The sequence below is a fragment of the Rhinopithecus roxellana genome, chromosome 5 (genome assembly GCF_007565055.1).
Source record: "Rhinopithecus roxellana isolate Shanxi Qingling chromosome 5, ASM756505v1, whole genome shotgun sequence".
NCBI lineage: Eukaryota > Metazoa > Chordata > Mammalia > Primates > Cercopithecidae > Rhinopithecus > Rhinopithecus roxellana.
This window is the reverse complement of record NC_044553.1, coordinates 171,669,125-171,685,382: the sequence shown is the minus strand read 5'-3', so window position 1 is coordinate 171,685,382 and position 16,258 is coordinate 171,669,125. Positions and strand designations below refer to the sequence as shown.

The 16,258-nt window shown below is 43.6% G+C and overlaps 2 protein-coding genes across 13 annotated transcripts in view; one reads left to right on the top strand and one right to left on the bottom strand.

Annotated features, from left to right (window-relative positions):
• Positions 1-12,340, bottom strand: part of AAGAB (alpha and gamma adaptin binding protein) — a 60,075-nt gene extending 47,735 nt beyond the window's left edge. The window contains exon 1 of one of the 3 annotated variants that reach the window (XM_030931387.1): positions 12,019-12,340. In XM_030931387.1, coding sequence (XP_030787247.1) covers positions 12,019-12,109 — 91 coding nt within the window. In that variant the 5' untranslated portion in view covers positions 12,110-12,340. Of the gene's footprint in view, positions 1-11,828 lie in introns of all 3 variants that reach the window. The other 2 variants (XM_010363614.2, XM_030931388.1) reach the window with 2 other exon arrangements.
• Positions 12,341-12,389: 49 nt separating this feature from the next.
• The window catches only part of IQCH (IQ motif containing H), a 260,008-nt gene continuing 256,139 nt past the window's right edge, over positions 12,390-16,258 (top strand). For all 10 annotated transcript variants that reach the window (XM_030931386.1, XM_030931385.1, XM_030931381.1 and 7 more), the window contains exon 1: positions 12,390-12,551. Coding sequence is in view for 2 of the 10 variants with exons in the window: in XM_030931378.1 (XP_030787238.1) it covers positions 12,501-12,551 (51 nt within the window). In the remaining 8 variants the exon portion in view is untranslated. The remainder of the gene's footprint in view (positions 12,552-16,258) is intronic.

Below are 16,258 nucleotides of genomic sequence, written 5' to 3'. Positions count from 1 at the left end.
ACAAAAGGCGTCACTCTTCCAACCCTGGAGATCCCTTCCCTCCCTCAGGGTATGGCCCTCCACTTCATTTTTGGGGCACAACATCTTTATAGGACAGGGGTAAAGTCCCAATACTAACAGGAGAATGCTTAGGACTCTAACAGGTTTTTGAGAATGCATCAGTAAGAGCCACTAAATCCAACCTTCCTTGTTCCTCTTTGTGGTCTAGGAGGACAGGCAAGGGTGCAGGTTTTTGAGAATGCGTCGGTAAGGGCCACTAAATCCGACCTTTCTCGGTCCTCCTTGTGGTCTAAGAGGAAAACCAGTGTTTCTGCTGCTGCGTCGGTGAGTACAACTATTCCGATCAGCAGGGTCCAGGGACCATTGCAGGTTCTTGGGCGGGGAGAGGGGAAACAAACCAAAACCGCAGGCGGTTTTGTCTTTCAGATGGGAAACACTCAGGCACCAACAGGCTCACCCTTGAAATGCATCCTAAGCCACTGGGACCAATTTGACCTGCAAACCCTGAAAGAGGGGCAGTTCATTTTTTTCTGCATTACGGCTTGGCCCCAATATTCTCTCACTGATGGGGAAAAATGGCCACCTGAGAGAAGTATAAATTACAATACTATCCTGCAGCTTGACCTTTTCTGTAAGAGGGAAGGCTAATGGAGTAAATACCTTATGTCTAAGCTTTCTTTTCACTGAAGGAGAATACACAACTATGCAAAGCTTGCAATTTACATCCCACAGGAGGACCTCTCAGCTTATCTCCATATCCTAGCCTCCCTATACCTCTCCTTCCTATTAATGATAAGCCTCCTCTAATCTCGCCTGCCCAGAAGGAAACAAGCAAAGAAATCTCCAAAGGACCACAAAAAACCCCGGGCTATCCATTATGTCCCCTTCAAGTTGTAGGGGGAGGGGAATTTGGCCCAACCCGGGTACAAGTCCCCTTCTACCTCTCTGAGTTAAAGCAGATCAAGGCAAACCTGGGGAAGTTTTCAGATGATCCTGATAGGTACATAGATGTCCTATAGGGTCTCGGGCAAACCTTTGACTTCACTTGGAGAAGTCATGCTATTAGATCAAACCCTGGCCTTTAATGAAAAGAATGTGGCTTTAGCTGCGGCCCAAGAGTTTGGAGATAGCTGGTATCTTAGTCAAGTAAATGATAGAATGACAGCTGAAGAAAGGGACAAATTCCCTACCGGTCAGCAAGCTGTCCCCAGTATGGATCCCGACTGTGACTTTGACTCAAATCATGGGGACTGGAGTTGCAAACTTCTGTTGACCTGTGTTCTAGAAGGACTAAGGAGAATTAGGAAAAAGCCCATGAATTATTCAATGATGTCCACCATAACTCAGGGAAAGGAAGAAAATCCTTCTGTCTTCCTCGAGTGGCTACGGGAGGCCTTAAGAAAATATACTCTCCTGTCACCTGACTCACTTGAGGGTCAACCGATCCTAAAAGATAAGTGTATTACCCAATCAGCTACAGATATCAGGAGAAAGCTCCAAAAGCAAGCCTTAGGCCCTGAACAAAATCTGGAGGCATTATTAAACCTGGCAACCTCGGTGTTCTATAACAGGGACCAAGAGGAACAGGCTCAAAAGGAAAAGTGAGATCAGAAAAAGGCCAGAGCCTTAGTCATGGCCCTCAGATAAACAAACCTTGGTGGTTCACAGAGGACAGAAAATGGAGCAGGCCAGTCACCCGGTGGGGCTTGTTATCAGTGTGGTTTGCAAGGACACTTTAAAAAAGATTGTCCAATGAAGCTGCCCCCTCACCCATGTCCACCATGCCGAGGCAATTACTGGAAGGTGCACTGCCCCAGAGGACAAAGTTTCTCTGGGCCAGAAGCCCCCAACCAGATGATCCAACAACAGGACTGAGGGTGCCCGGGACAAGCACCAGCTCATGTCATCACCCTCACTGAATCCCAGGTACTTAACCATTGAGGGGCAGGAAATTGACTTCCTCCTGGACACTGGTGCAGCCTTCTCAGTGTTAATCTCCTGTCCCAGAATGTCCTCAAGGTCCATTACCATTCGAGGAATCCTGGGACAGCCTGTAACCAGGTATTTCTCCCACCTCCTCAGTTGTAATTGGGAGACTTTGCTACAGATAGTAAGTATGCTTATCTAATCCTACATGGCCATGCTGCAATGTGGAGAGAAAGGGAGTTCGTAACTTCTAGGGAAACCCCCATTAAATATCACAAGGAAACCATGGAGTTATTGCACACAGTGCAAAAACCCAAAGAGGTGGCAGTCTTACACTGCCAAAGCCATCAAAAGGGGAAGGAGAGGGGAGAACAGCAGCATAAGTGGGTGGCAGAGGCAGGGAAAGACCAGCAGAAAGGAAAGAGAGAAAGAGAAAGTCAGAGAGAGAGAGAGAGAAAGAGAGAGAAGAAGAGAGACAAGGAGTCAAAGAGAGAGACAGAGGAAGAGACAGAGGCAGAAAGTCAAAGAGAGAAGGAAAGAGAGGGAGAGACAGACAAAGGGAGTCAGAGAGAAAGAGAGAGACAAAGTTGAAGACAGAAGGAAAGAGAGAAAGAGAAAGAGACAGGAAGAAACAGACAGACAAAGAGAAGGAGACAGAGGAAGAGACAGAGAGGCAGAAAGTCAAACAGAGAAGGAAAGCAAGGAAGAGACAGAGACAAAGAAGGAGTCAAAGAGAGAGAAAGAAAGAAGTAGTAAAGAAAAAAGTGTACCTTATTCCTTTAAAAGCCAGGGTAAATTTGAAACCTATAATTGATAATTGAAGGTCTTCTCCATAACCCTATAAATACTCCAATATCACCTTGTTATCAGTATAAACAAGGGCGTAGCTCAAAAGCACTGAGGCCACTGACAACCTATAGCCTTCCTATCAAAAATTCTTAACCCAGCAGGTTTCCTAACAGGGGATCTAAATTTTAATTAATTACTATACAAAGGTCCGAGCAGACTTAGGAAGAACTCCCTTCAGGACAGGAAATAGATGGTTCCTTCCAGGCGATTAAGGGAAAAAGACACAATGGGTATTCAGTAAGTGACAAGGAAACTCTTGTAGAAGCAGAGTTAGAAAAATTGCCTAATAATTGCTCTGCTCAAACGTGGGAGTTGTTTGCACTCAGCCAAATCTTAAAGTACTTACAGTATCAGGAAGGAGCCATATATACGAATTCTAAGTTAACATAGACTGAACGAGGTCTTACTAATAGCAAAGAATAATTGAAATCCCAAACTTACAAGGTTTTCAACAAAAGTAAAGTTTGCTAAAAGTTAACAGTGTAACCTGTATTATTCTACTACCAACACTCTCAAAGAATTTCTCAGTTTGCAAGAAATAACGATACCTATCCTTAACAATCCCAAATAGACTTTCACAGCAGTGACTCTCCAAAACCGCTGAGGCCTAGACCTCCTCACTGCTGAGAAAGGAGGACTCTGCACCTTCTTAGCTGAAGAGTGTTGTTTTTACTCTAATCAGTCAGAGATAGTACGAGAGGCTGCCACGCATTTACAGAAAAAGGCTTCTGAAATCAGACAACGCCTTTCAAACTCTTATACCAACCTCTGGAGTTGGGCAACATGGCTTCTCCCCTTTCTAGGTCGCATGAAAGCTATCTTGCTATTACTTGCCTTCAGGCCCTGTATTTTTAACCTCTTTGTCAAATTTGTTTCCTTTAGGATCGAGGCCATCAAGCTACAGATGGTCTTACAAATGGAACCCCAAATGAGCTCAACTAACAACTTCTACTGAGGACCCCTGGACCAACCTGCTGGCCCTTTCACTGGCCTAAAGAGTTCCCCTCTGGAGGACACTACAACTACAGGGTCCCTTCTTTGCCCCTGTCGAGCAGGCAGTAGCTAGAGTGGTCATTGCCCAATTCCTAACAGCAATTGGGGTGTCCTGTTTAGAGGGGTGATTGAGAGGTAAAGCCAGCCAGACTTCATGGGTTGAGTGGGGACTTGGAAAACTTTTCTGTCTAGCTAAAGGATTGTAAACGCACCAATCAGCACTCTGTAAAAAAGCACCAATCAGCACTCTGTGTCTAGCTAAAGGATTGTAAACGCACCAATCAGCACTCTGTAAAATGGACCAATCAGCAGGATGTAGACAGGGCCAAATAAGGGAATAAAAGCTGGCCACTTGAGCCAGCAGCAACAACTGGCTCGGGTTCCTTCCACGTTGTGGAAGCTTTGTTCTTTTGCTCTTCACAATAAATCTTGCTGCTGCTCACTCTTTGGGTCTGCACTACCTTTATGAGCTGTAACACTCACTGTGAGAGTCTGCAGCTTCATTCCGGCAGTCAGCGAGACCACGAACCCACCGGGAGGAACAAACAACTCCAGATGCACCACCTTTAACAGCTGTAACACTCACTGCCAAGGTCTGTGGCTTCACTCCTGATGTCAGCGAGACCACGAACCCAACGGAAGGAAGAAACTCCAGACACATCTGAACATCTGAAGGAACAAACTCCGCACACACCATCTTTAAGAACTGTAACACTCACCGCAAGGGTCCATGGCTTCATTCTTGAAGTCAGTGAGACCAAGAACCCACGGGAAGAAACCAATTCTGGACACAACTTGATCTTACAAAAAATGATTTTATATCAGATTGCATTATTTGTTGAGTGTCATTATTGGGGCATATTCCTTGAGGGAAAAGGCAGCAAGTTGCTTAAACCAAATGACCACTGCATACTTTCTAGATTTTTACCTTTTGCCATACAAAAACAAAGCAGTTAGATGGTCCAGAAATAAAAGTCTGATTCTAAACATTCTCAGAACCCTCCAGGATGATACAGTATTCTCTGTATCATAAGCGGTTTTGTACAATAGGGGCCGATGTGTAATACTGTTCAACTGGTATTTCTCTTCCTACTCTCTACCACCCCCTCATTTATGGGTATGCCATTTAATGAAAGAACACCTTATAATCATTTCACACATCAACAATATCTAAAAGACTAGTCTAAAACTTCACATGAAAAGTCAAATTCTCTACTCCACAAGTAAGGAAACAAACTGCACACCAATAGTGTCATTTTCATTTATTATTTAACTTACCACACTTTGTCTACTAAGGTTTCAACTACCATCAAAGAATAAACTAATTGTAAACTGATTTTGAGTGCAATGAGACGTTTTCTTTTTAATAGTAAAATCATCTACTGCAATTTCTCCTATTGCCACCTGCACTCTGAATCCACACAGTCTAGTTGCTAAGTTGACCATATTTTACATGTGTAGAACTAGAATTGAATCTTGGCTCCCCAGCTTTTGGGAACTGAACAACTTTGGGAAACCACAGCTTTACTGAGCTTTAATTTAACATACACGCATACTGGAACGTAATGTAGACATGTTTTTTTTTTGAAGTCCCTTTGGGTCTGGAGAAAATGTGAACATTTAAGCTTCTCTTCCTCCTAGATTGATGACAACCTCCCTCTTTAAATAAACATAAACACAAAAATAGTCCTTCTTTCAATGTTGGTTGAAAAAATATAAATATATTAAGTATCATTGCTAAAAACAATCAGTTCCCTCACCCCAGTCATCAGTTGAAATCAATGCCCTCATCAGACCATCTACTGAATCACTCTGTGATGACAACTCGAGGCCCTTGTGGTTCATCTTGCTGGCCCAATCTTCCATTCTTTGAAGAAAATAAAGACTTGGAAATATACAGTCCAATCAAAGGCAGAGTCCTCTTACCACAGCAAAATAAGTAACTTTGCTTAAGTAAAAACTACTTATTCCCAGAGTAAACCAAAGGGTGCACTCAGAATACCTCAAGTAGAAAAATGCACATTTGAAGACTTAAGCTTTTATCTCCATTCTGTTCCTAGACAATGGTGTCAAAGCAGCACAAAAGCCTCTACCTTTGAAATAACAATGTTCTCTTTAGTAAATTACTTGAAGATACTTTTGCAAGTATAGGAGTCTGACAGACCTAGAAACAAACTCCCAATCTTGCAGAAGAATGCATGTTTTCCAAAGAAGCAATGTCATGAACATGGCTGGCTTTCCTGTGTAACTCTCCAAAGCCTAGTTTACCCGTTATATAATTGTGCTTTCTGGTTCTGCAGTTTCAGAAACCTGAGGACTGGAGGGTTGTTTCTATGGGTAAATGCATCTGAATTTCAAACATAAAAGCTTAAATTTTCTACTTCACAAGTCATCTACTGCAAGCCTTAAAGTAAGGCTTGATTCCTAAGTTTTCAAAAAGTAAAACAGGAAGCATTACATAAATCTTGCATAAAAATAAGTAACATAATAACACAGATTTTTTTTTTTTTTTTGAGACAGGGTCTCACTTTGTCACCCAGGCTGGAGTACAGTGGTGTGATCTGAGCTTACTTCAACCTCTGCCTCCCGGGTTCAAGCAATCCTCCTGCCTCAACCTCCTGAGTAGCTGGGATTACAGGTGTGCACCACCATGCCCAGCTAATTTTTGCATTTTTAGTAGAGATGGGGTTTCACCATGTTGGCCAGGCTGCTCTCGAACTCCTGAACTCAGGTGATCAGCCCCCTTCAGCCTCACAAAGTGCTGGGATTACAGGCGTGAGCCACTGCGCCCGGCCAATAACACAGAATTTCACATCTAGAAGAGATGTCAGAAATAATTTCGAACAACCCTTTATTTTTAATGTTAATCCTGTACAGTAAGAATCACCAATACATAACATCTCTGAGTTCACTCAGTTGAGAAAATAAAAATCCAGACATTGTTAGACTACCTGTCAGGTAGGCACAATGCTCTTTTTAACAAGTATTTACTACAATACACATATTAAATAATGCTCCATTTAATAAAGGTCCTCTGTTGCCCAGAAGACCTATATTGGTTTCAACGGCAACAATTTTTCCCCCTCCCTTCAGAATTAATCATCCCAAATAGGCAATGTGAGCGTATTTAAAACCATTTAGGGGTTAATCTTCTCTATCATTGCTTACACCAGTGCCACGACCTTAAATTTAAATAGTTCTGACTGCTAAGGAATCTCCACACATTACATTCACACATTCCCGTGCATACAAATCCTGAATTTGAACATATGCTTCAGCACCTGGGCAAGTCATTTAGTATTTCCAAAGCACAGTTTCTTCATCTGTAAAATGGACACAACCTACCTTCACAAGGATACAAAGACCAAACTAAATAATGTGAAAATATGTTTGGGAAGAGTACAGATATACATATGAATGTTTGTTATGATTATAAGAGCTCCAGATTCCTACATTTCACTAAAAGGAAGAATTTCGTTCAGATGTTGAAACTGAATGGACTACAGTTGCTGAGTCGGCATTACATACTTTAAAACCAAACAAGTTTCCATGGATTTTTCTATCTAAAGTTCCTTCTAGGGAAGTAGAGTAAGATGTTAAAACTTACGTATCTTCATTTTAATATTTTCACAGGTGGGGCATACACTTTCTTTCTTTCTTTCTTTTTTTCTTGAGACTTTGAGACAGGGTCTCACTGTCACCCAGGGTGGTGTGCAGTGGCATGATCTCGGCTCACTGCAACTTCTGCCTGCTGGGTTCAAGTGATCCTCCTGCCTCAGCCACCTAAGTAGCTAGGATTATAGGCATTGTACGACCATGCCCAGCTAATTTTTGAATTTTTAGTAGAGATGGGGTTTCTCCATGTTGGCCAGGCTAGTTCTGAACTCCTGACCTCAAGTGATTTGCCTGCCTTGGCCTCCCAAAGTGCTCGGATTACAGGCATGAGCCACCATGCCTGGCCCACGGAGGATACATTTTCTACATTCCTCTCAAGGGCAGGAACAGTATCTTAGGCATTATTTTAGCTGCAGTAACTGGAACAGAGATTGTCTCTGCGTTTAATAAATATTCATCAGAATATACTTTTCCAGAATAAAGTAAAACTTTGGTAAAATATACATGAGGTGGAAAGAGCTCTGGCCGTGGAGTAGACATTTGCTCTCATATCATGTATTACAAGTCCTTCAAGTATCCTGAGGCTTCATTTCCTTTTAAAAAGTCTACCCTGTCGCTAGGCACAGTGGCTCATGCCTGTAATCCCAGCACTTTGGGAGGCCAAGACGGGCGGAACAAGAGGTCAGGAGATCGAGTCCATCCTGGCTAACATGGTGAAACCCCGTCTCTACTAAAAAATACCAAAAACTAGCTGGGCGAGGTGGCGGGCGCCTGTAGTCCCAGCTACTCGGGAGGCTGAGGCAGGAGAACGGCGTGAACCCAGGAGGCAGAGCTGGCAGGGAGCCGAGATCGTGCCACTGCACTCCAGCCTGGGCAACAGAGCAAGACTCTGTCTCAAAAAAAATTAAAATAAAACAAAATAAAATAAAAAATCTACCCTATCAGTAATGCCCCTTTTATCCGATGTCAGACATCCACACAGAATACCACAAATAAGGCCTTTGAGTGACAAAAAGAAAAAGTTTCTAATGAAGTCCATGCATGCACTTTACGCATAGTAGACACCTAGTGATTCTTATTTAAGCGTGTGTGTGTATCTGAGACAGGTCTCCCTCTGTCTCCTAGGCTGGAAGGCAGTAGTACCATCAGAACTCACTGCAGCCTCGATCTCCCAGGCTCAAGCAATCCTCCCATCTCAGCATTCCAAGGAGCTAGGACAACAGGCACATACCACCGTGTCCGGCTAATTTGTTAACATTTTTATTTTTATTTTGTAGAGACTAGGCCTCCCTATGTTGCCCAGGCTGGTCTTTAACTCCTGGGCTCGAATGATCCTCCCACCCTGGCCTCCCAAAGTGTTGGAATTCCAAGCATGTGCCACTGCATTTGGACTATTAAGAGTATTTCTAATAAACTGTTATTTGGTTATATTTCCCACTGGTGGTTAAAAGCACTAAGATAACATAGATCAGATGTCCAAGGAAAGAGAAATTGGAGAACCCTAAAGGGTTCTCTCGCTGATACATGAAGTAGAACCAAACCTTCCCAAAAAGGCAGATCCAATTCAATCCAAAACTATTCTACAGCCTAATATCACCAAACACTTGACAAAATATTATGCGGGCTCCATCTCTTACCTCAGAATTAGAGTCAACCTGTGATTAATTTAATCCCATCTTTAATTACAGTCAAAGAATGAATGCTCAGCAAATACTTCATTTTAACACTATCCACTGCTACCCTACTCATAACCTTGGAAGAAATGATAAGCCCTCTTTCATGGTTCACTTTTCCTTATTCAAGCAATCTGCTCACTAGCTGTTCTTCTTTATTTTTTACTACATGACAGTAACAAGTTGCAATGGAAAGGTCATCTGATTTTAACCCGAATTAGAATTATCTAAGAGCATTTTACATACAGAGATAAAATGGATTATTTTACAGAATTAATTTTACCCCCAATAATGCTAATACACTTTACAGAAGTACAATGTTACTATTTGCTAACTACAGGTAATCAGCTACTTCAAGGCAGTGACCATGTTTGCCCATTGGGATCGTTAAAGCACACAACAGAGCACTGTAGCCAACAGAATAATTAATATTCCTGAGAATGTCTTCAAAAGACTTTCATGTATCGCTAACAGGATTCCAAATGCATGTAAGTCTTTTGGAAAGTTAGTTACATCTTTAACAATCTTGAGCAAATTATGGTTTATTCACTAGACGGATAAATGTGAGAAACTGATTTTTGATAAATCTCAGGATAAGAACTGTGTATTTAAAAAATTTAAAAAATGGCCAGATGTGGTGGCTCACGCCTGTAATCCCAGCACTGTGGGAGGCCGAGGCGTGTGGATCACGAGGTCAGGAGATCAAGACTTTCCTGGCTAACACAATGAAACCCCGTCTCTACTAAAAATACAAAAACTTAGCCAGGCGTGGTGGTGGGCGCCTGTAGTCCCAGCTACTCGGGAGGTTGAGGCAAGAGAACGGCGTGAACCCAGGAGGCAGAGCTTGCAGTGAGCCGAGATCGCACCACTGCACTCCAGCCTAGCCTGAGCTACAGAGTGAGACTCTGTTTCAAAAAAAAAAAAAAAAAAAAAAAAAAAAAAAAAAAAAAAAAAAAAACAGAAATAACTGTGTATCAAATGTAATTACAATTATTTCTTTTTAAGAAACTGAAATTGCATTGGAAAAAAAGACTGGAAAGAAATGTTAGCAGTATTTGTAGTTGGGTAATGAGACTATGGTTATTTTCTTTTCTCTGTATGCTAAATTTTACTTAATAAGTATGCACTAGTTTTACAATGAAACAAAGAAAAAAAGAGGAAGGAAGGAAGAAAAGAAGGAAGAAAGGAGGGAAGGGAGGAAATGGGAAGGAGCACTGCTTAAAGGTAGCAAAATGGCCTAATTAGTCCAGCTAGTTACCACTTAGTTAAATACTATAATTAAGTTTTTACCCTAGCAAGGAACTTTCTAAGTGATCACAAATGTTAACTAAGTCATATAATATCTGCACTGAAGGGACATCTTACCTAATTCTGTCATTTGACAGGTGTAGCAAAGAAATTATAATTATACAATGCTTTACAGTTTACAAAGTGTGTTCAAAATGTCACATCTTCTGTCCTTCAAATACTCCTGAAATAGGTTCATATGCCCCATTTTAAGGATCAAGAAATTGAGGGTTACAGAGATAGTAATGTGCCTTAATAATAATGTCTATGATTTATCAAATGTTTACTACGTGCCAGACTCTGGGTTAAGCACAATCCTGTGAAAATTATCCCTACTTTATATATAGAAGGTGAAGGGGCCAGGCGTGGTGGTGACTCACGCCTGTAATCCCAGCACTTCGGGAGGCCAAGGCGGGTAGATCACGTGAGCCCAGGAGTTCCAGACCAGTCTGGGCAACATGGCCAAACCCTGTATGATGCGGGGCGGGGCGGCGGCAATTAGCCGGGCATGGTGGCACCCACCTGTAGTCCCAGATACTTGGGAGGCTGAGGTGGGGGGATGGCTTGAGCCCAGGAGGCAGAAGTTGCAGTGAGCCGAGATAATGCCACTGCACTCCAGCCTGGGCAGCAGAGTGAGACCCTATCTCAAAATAAAAATTAAAAAAAGGAGAGAAAAGAGAAAGTGAAGGGTAGCCAGGCACAGTGGCTCACGCCTGTAATCTCAGCACTTTGGGAGGCCAAGACAGGATGATCACTTGAAACCAGGAGTTGGAGACCAGCCTGAGCAACATAGCAAGACCCTGGCTCTAAAAAAATTTTTAAAAAAGCCAAGGTTCGTGGTGTGAGCCTGTAGTTCCAGCTACTTGGGAGACTGAAGCCAGAGGATCACTTGAGCCCAGGAGTTCCAGGCTGAAGTGAGCTATGATCGCATCAATGCACTCCAGCCTGGGCGACAGAGCAAGATCCCGTCAATAGAACAGAACAGAATAGAACACAACAGAGACAAAGAAAAAGAAAGAAAAGGAAAGGAAAGGAAAGGAAGAAGGAAGGAAGAAAAGAAGGAAGGTAGGTAGGTAGGTAGATTAGGTGACTTGCTTGAGATCATACAGCTAAGTCACTATTCTGATTCTAAGCCATACACTTAAAACACTTAAAACAGAAGTCTTGAGTTACCTATAATTCAACTTCACAGAGCCCTTTAGTAGAGTTGGCTTATGATCCAGTCCCAAGTTCTCCTCTTTTAAGAGTTACTAAGTCTGACAGCCATTATGAGGGTCTATAAGCAAAAGCACTAGCCCAGTCATACCCCAAAACTCATGTTGGCGGAGAGCCCATGCCTCAGAAGAAAGGCGTGAATAACCAGAGTGTAGGGGACAAAGCTAAGAAGTCTTATAATGTACACACTAAGAAGCAACCAAGAATTCAAAGGAAACACTCCCCAGAGCAGCAAGGATAGCAACATCACGATATCAACAATTCCAGCACCTTACACTCCTGTAACCTAGCGCAATTTCCGCAGAGCCTTCAGGTTCATCTCAACGGAGCCTCACAAAAACCTGTGGGCTCGGCTGGGCAGAGCGGGAAATCAGTCTCACTTTACACAAGAAGCCGAAAGGAACGCAGAAGAGGGCCGGGTGGGCAGAAAAGCACGAGATTAAAAGCCAGGGGCAGCCACCTGGGGTGACTGGGCGCCTCCACTGACTGGAGGAAGATCGCAGGGCCCGCGGCGAGGACAAGGCCCAGAGAGGCCGAGGTGCTGGATCCATCGCCCGCCGAGGCTCAGGGCCTTGGAGGTCGGCCCAGGCGCCTATCTACTCACGTTGGACCAGCTGGTCTCCAGAGAAGGCGGAGGAGCAGCTGGTGACCAACGCACAGGGTACGCCCGCAGCCATAGCTGCGCTCGCGAGCCGGTTCCGTCTGGCAGCCGCTTCCGCTTTGGACTGCACCATGGCCGCCGGCGCGAGGGGGAGATACGCCGGGGAGGGCGTTCTCGGAATGACCAGGCTGCCCTGACCCCGCCCTCAGACCCCCTTCCGCTCCCAGTGTGGAACAGGCCAGGCCGCGCGTGGTGTTGCCATGGGGACGAGCGGCCCCGGCTGAAGGTTTCCATGCTTGGAAACCGCGCCTCCGCGGAGGTAGCAATTCCCTGACCTAGCCATGGCTCAGAACACTGAAAACCACGACCCTGTCGGATCCATCTTAATCCAGGTGGGAAACGGGCCTCCCCCGGCCCTGCCCAGCCGCGCCACTTCCGAGCGAGGCCCCGCGCGCCCGTTCATTGGCGCTTAGCCATTTGGTGCGCCGTCCCTAGACTGCCTTCTACACGCGAGAGGCTCCCCAAAATGCCCACCCAGACCTTCCCCCACGGCTTAGCGCACTCCCAGTGACTTACCGTGTAGGTTACGCCCCAGAAGTACGACCTTTCTGCCTCTGGGAAAACTCACGCTGAGGCCCCATTTTCAAATGTTACATTCTGAAAAATTTGAACCCATGACGTCGGGAGCGGAGAAGAGACAAATCAGACACTCTAGGAGGTGATAAGAAATTTGGAGACAAATTGAAATATGTGCATTGCTTTTCTTAAAACTCCTCAGTTTTTTAGATCTAAATGTACCTTGTTGGGGAACACACACACACAGAAAAATCAAGATAACTTGGAATGAAAAGACGTAACATTTAGAAACTTGGTGAAAGAGCTTTTTAATTTGAGAGGGGAAATGTCAAGAAAGTCTTGTCCAATACAGGACAATTTGTAACAGTTGCACTCAGATGTTTCTGAAATGATTATGGCATTTTGTTTTCACATTTATGTGAGGTAGCTTTAAGATATTTCCACATATATCATCGGTCTTAACTATCACATATATAATAGCTGCATTTGACTAAGTCTTGAAGTCATTTGTCTAAGGTCACTCTATCAGGACTGTCACTCGGTCGGTCTGAAGTGGGTCTTATGAAAGGGATCTAATTTTTCTGGCAGAATTTTGATCTCTTACCTCCCATCTGGGAGAGACTTCCCTAAATCTACCTTTTCCCAAATACAAGCCCCTAAACTCACCAATTTCATACACTTCCCCTTTAACAATCATACCTAAATCTTACCTGATCTTTTATCACCCTCACTTTCACCATCACCCAGCAATGAATTTAACCAAACTGCAAAGTCGGAGGGAAGAGTCCCCAAAAAACTGCCCTAACTTCAACACTCACTACCTGCAAGTTTAGGGGTCCCCAGAACCACCTCACTCAGACAAGCTGGGTACAAACTTAGGGGCCGCATCACCACCCTCACATTCAATGATTCACTAGAACTATTCGTAGAACTCAGGAAAGTGCTGTGCTCACACCTCCAGTTTTATTATACTGAAAGCATACAAATTAATCAGCCAAGGGAAGAGATGCATAGGACAGAGTCCAGGAGGGGTCCAGATACAGAGCTTTTGGTAATCTTATCCCTGTGGAGTCATGGACATCATTACCTGCATTACTTCCTCCCAGCCACAATATGTGACAATATGCATAGAATATTGCAACTAGAGAAGCTTATCTGAGGCTTTGATGTCCAGAATTTTTACTGGGGCTCAATCTCACACTGCCCTTGTGGTTGACCATTAATCTCCATCCCCTCCTGAATACTTTTAGTCTCCCACTGTTCCAGAGGTCTGAGCTGATACAGCATGGGTCAAAACACCCATTATAAATCATGTTGTTAGACTGTCTGGTGGCTAAAGCCCACAGACAAAGACTTTTCTATCAGGCAGGACATCCCAGGGGCCTAGAGATCACCTCCCAGTAGCCAGGGGCAAAGACTGGACCCCTCTTTGGGTAAGGTTAATTCTTTGCTGCTCATACCCCCTCGTTTTATAGATTCCAAATAATTAGAACAATAATGGAGACTCCTACCTAGGATACAACATTATAGTAATAGATAACTGTTGACACTGACTTGTGAGATGGGTCAGAAGAGCTAATAGTCATATGCTTTTTGATATGCACCCCTACTTGTTTAAAAGGATTCCTGTGGACATATCAAGTAAAGGGCTGTGTAGAGGAAGAGAGCCTACCTGTTAACCAGATTATTAAGACTGATTCCTGTATAGTATAAAATTCTATTCTCTACATGCAGAATATGTATAGTGAGGAAATTTGGAAGACTTTCCCTACTTTCCCAATGAATCCTGAGAATTTGTGAGTATGTAGCACCACCCAAATGTGCCAACATGGATTCCACTTCTATTTGGGGCTGTGGTTTATTTCCCTTAGACAGGCTACCAATAATTAGTATGTCTAGTGGAAAGCACTTGATGGCGAGTCAGAATACTGAGATCTGACCATGGCTTTGGCATTCTCACAAGTAGCGACTTTGAGCTAGTCACTTCACCTCTCTAGACCTCTTCCTCTTCCATAGGGACACTTTCCTCTTCCATAAGACATATAGTTTGGATTAGGTTCACTTCTGACTCTAAATTGTCCCAATTTCCCCAAGCTACATCATTTACTGTAAAAGTAGACTTCCTTTCTTGTTAGCCTAGGCAATCAAATTGTTTCTGGCAAATCAGTCAGTGAGTGAGTGTGTGTGTGCTATAGACTGTAAAGCAGAGGTACTTTAAATTTCGACTTGCTTCACCCCTAATACGGTCAGTTAGGTCCGTGTATCAATCAGATATATTAAACAGCTTTTTAGACCAGTGGTTCTCAAAGGTGTTGTAAGTATTATTTTTTAGCTTCAGTTTACAGAAGACACTTAAGTACAAAGAAGTAAAGCATCTTGCCCATTGTAATACATCCAGTATGTATTGATCCTTAAATAGGCTATGGCATGTTTATGAAGTAATCTTGAAGAAGTGTGGTAGCGACTCTGGGAAGTTTCCAGTCATACTTTGTAAATCTTAGAAGCTTTGTTTTTATGCTTCATTAAAATGTCGTATATTCTTAACATATCTCTATAAATGCTTGCTTGACCCAAGTATTAAACATGTTTGTGTAACAAATATTACCTGATTTTATGATTCAAAATTAGCTTTTTAATTAAAATCCAGCAATTGTGTGTTAACACAAAAAAAAATAATTGTGTGTTAACACTGATCTTGGGAATAAGGGAGCTCAATTGACAGTTTGCTATTTTCATTCTTATCAACCTCTCTGTCTGATTTGCCAGGTGCATACAATATAAAAATGAATGAAGTTGGCCAGGTGTGGTGGCTCATGCCTGTAATCCCAGCACTTTGGGAGGCTGAGGCAGGTGAATCACTTGAGGTCAGGAGTTCAAGACCAGCCTGGCCAACATGGCAAAACCCTGTCTCTACTAAAAAATACAAAAATTAGCTAGGCATCATGGCAGGCACCTGTAATCCCAACTACTTGGGAGGCTGAGGCAGGCAGAATTACTTGAACCTGGGAGGTGGAGGTTGCAGTGAGCCGAGATTGCGCCACTACACTCCAGCCTGGGCAACACAGCAAGACTCCGTGTCAAAAAAAAAAAAAAAAGGCCAAGCGTGGTGGCTCATGTCCCAGCACTTTGGGAGGCTGAGGCGGGCCGATCCCCTGAGGTCAGGAGTTCATAGACCAGCCTGGCCAACATGGTGAAACCCTGTCTCTACTGAAAATACAAAAATTAGCCAGGCATGGTGGCAGGCTCCTATAATCCCAGCTACTTAGGAGACTGAGGCAGTAGAATCGCTTGAACCCGGGAGGTGGAGGTTGCAGTGAGCTGAGATCGCGCCGTTGCACTCCAGCCTGGGGGACAAGAGTGAGACTTTGTCTCATAAAAAAGAGAATGAGCCGGGCGCGGTGGCTCAAGCCTGTAATCCCAGCACTTTGGGAGGCCGAGACGGGCGGATCACGAGGTCAGGAGATCGAGACCATCCTGGCTAACACGGTGAAACCCCGTCTCTACTAAAAAATACAAAAAAGTA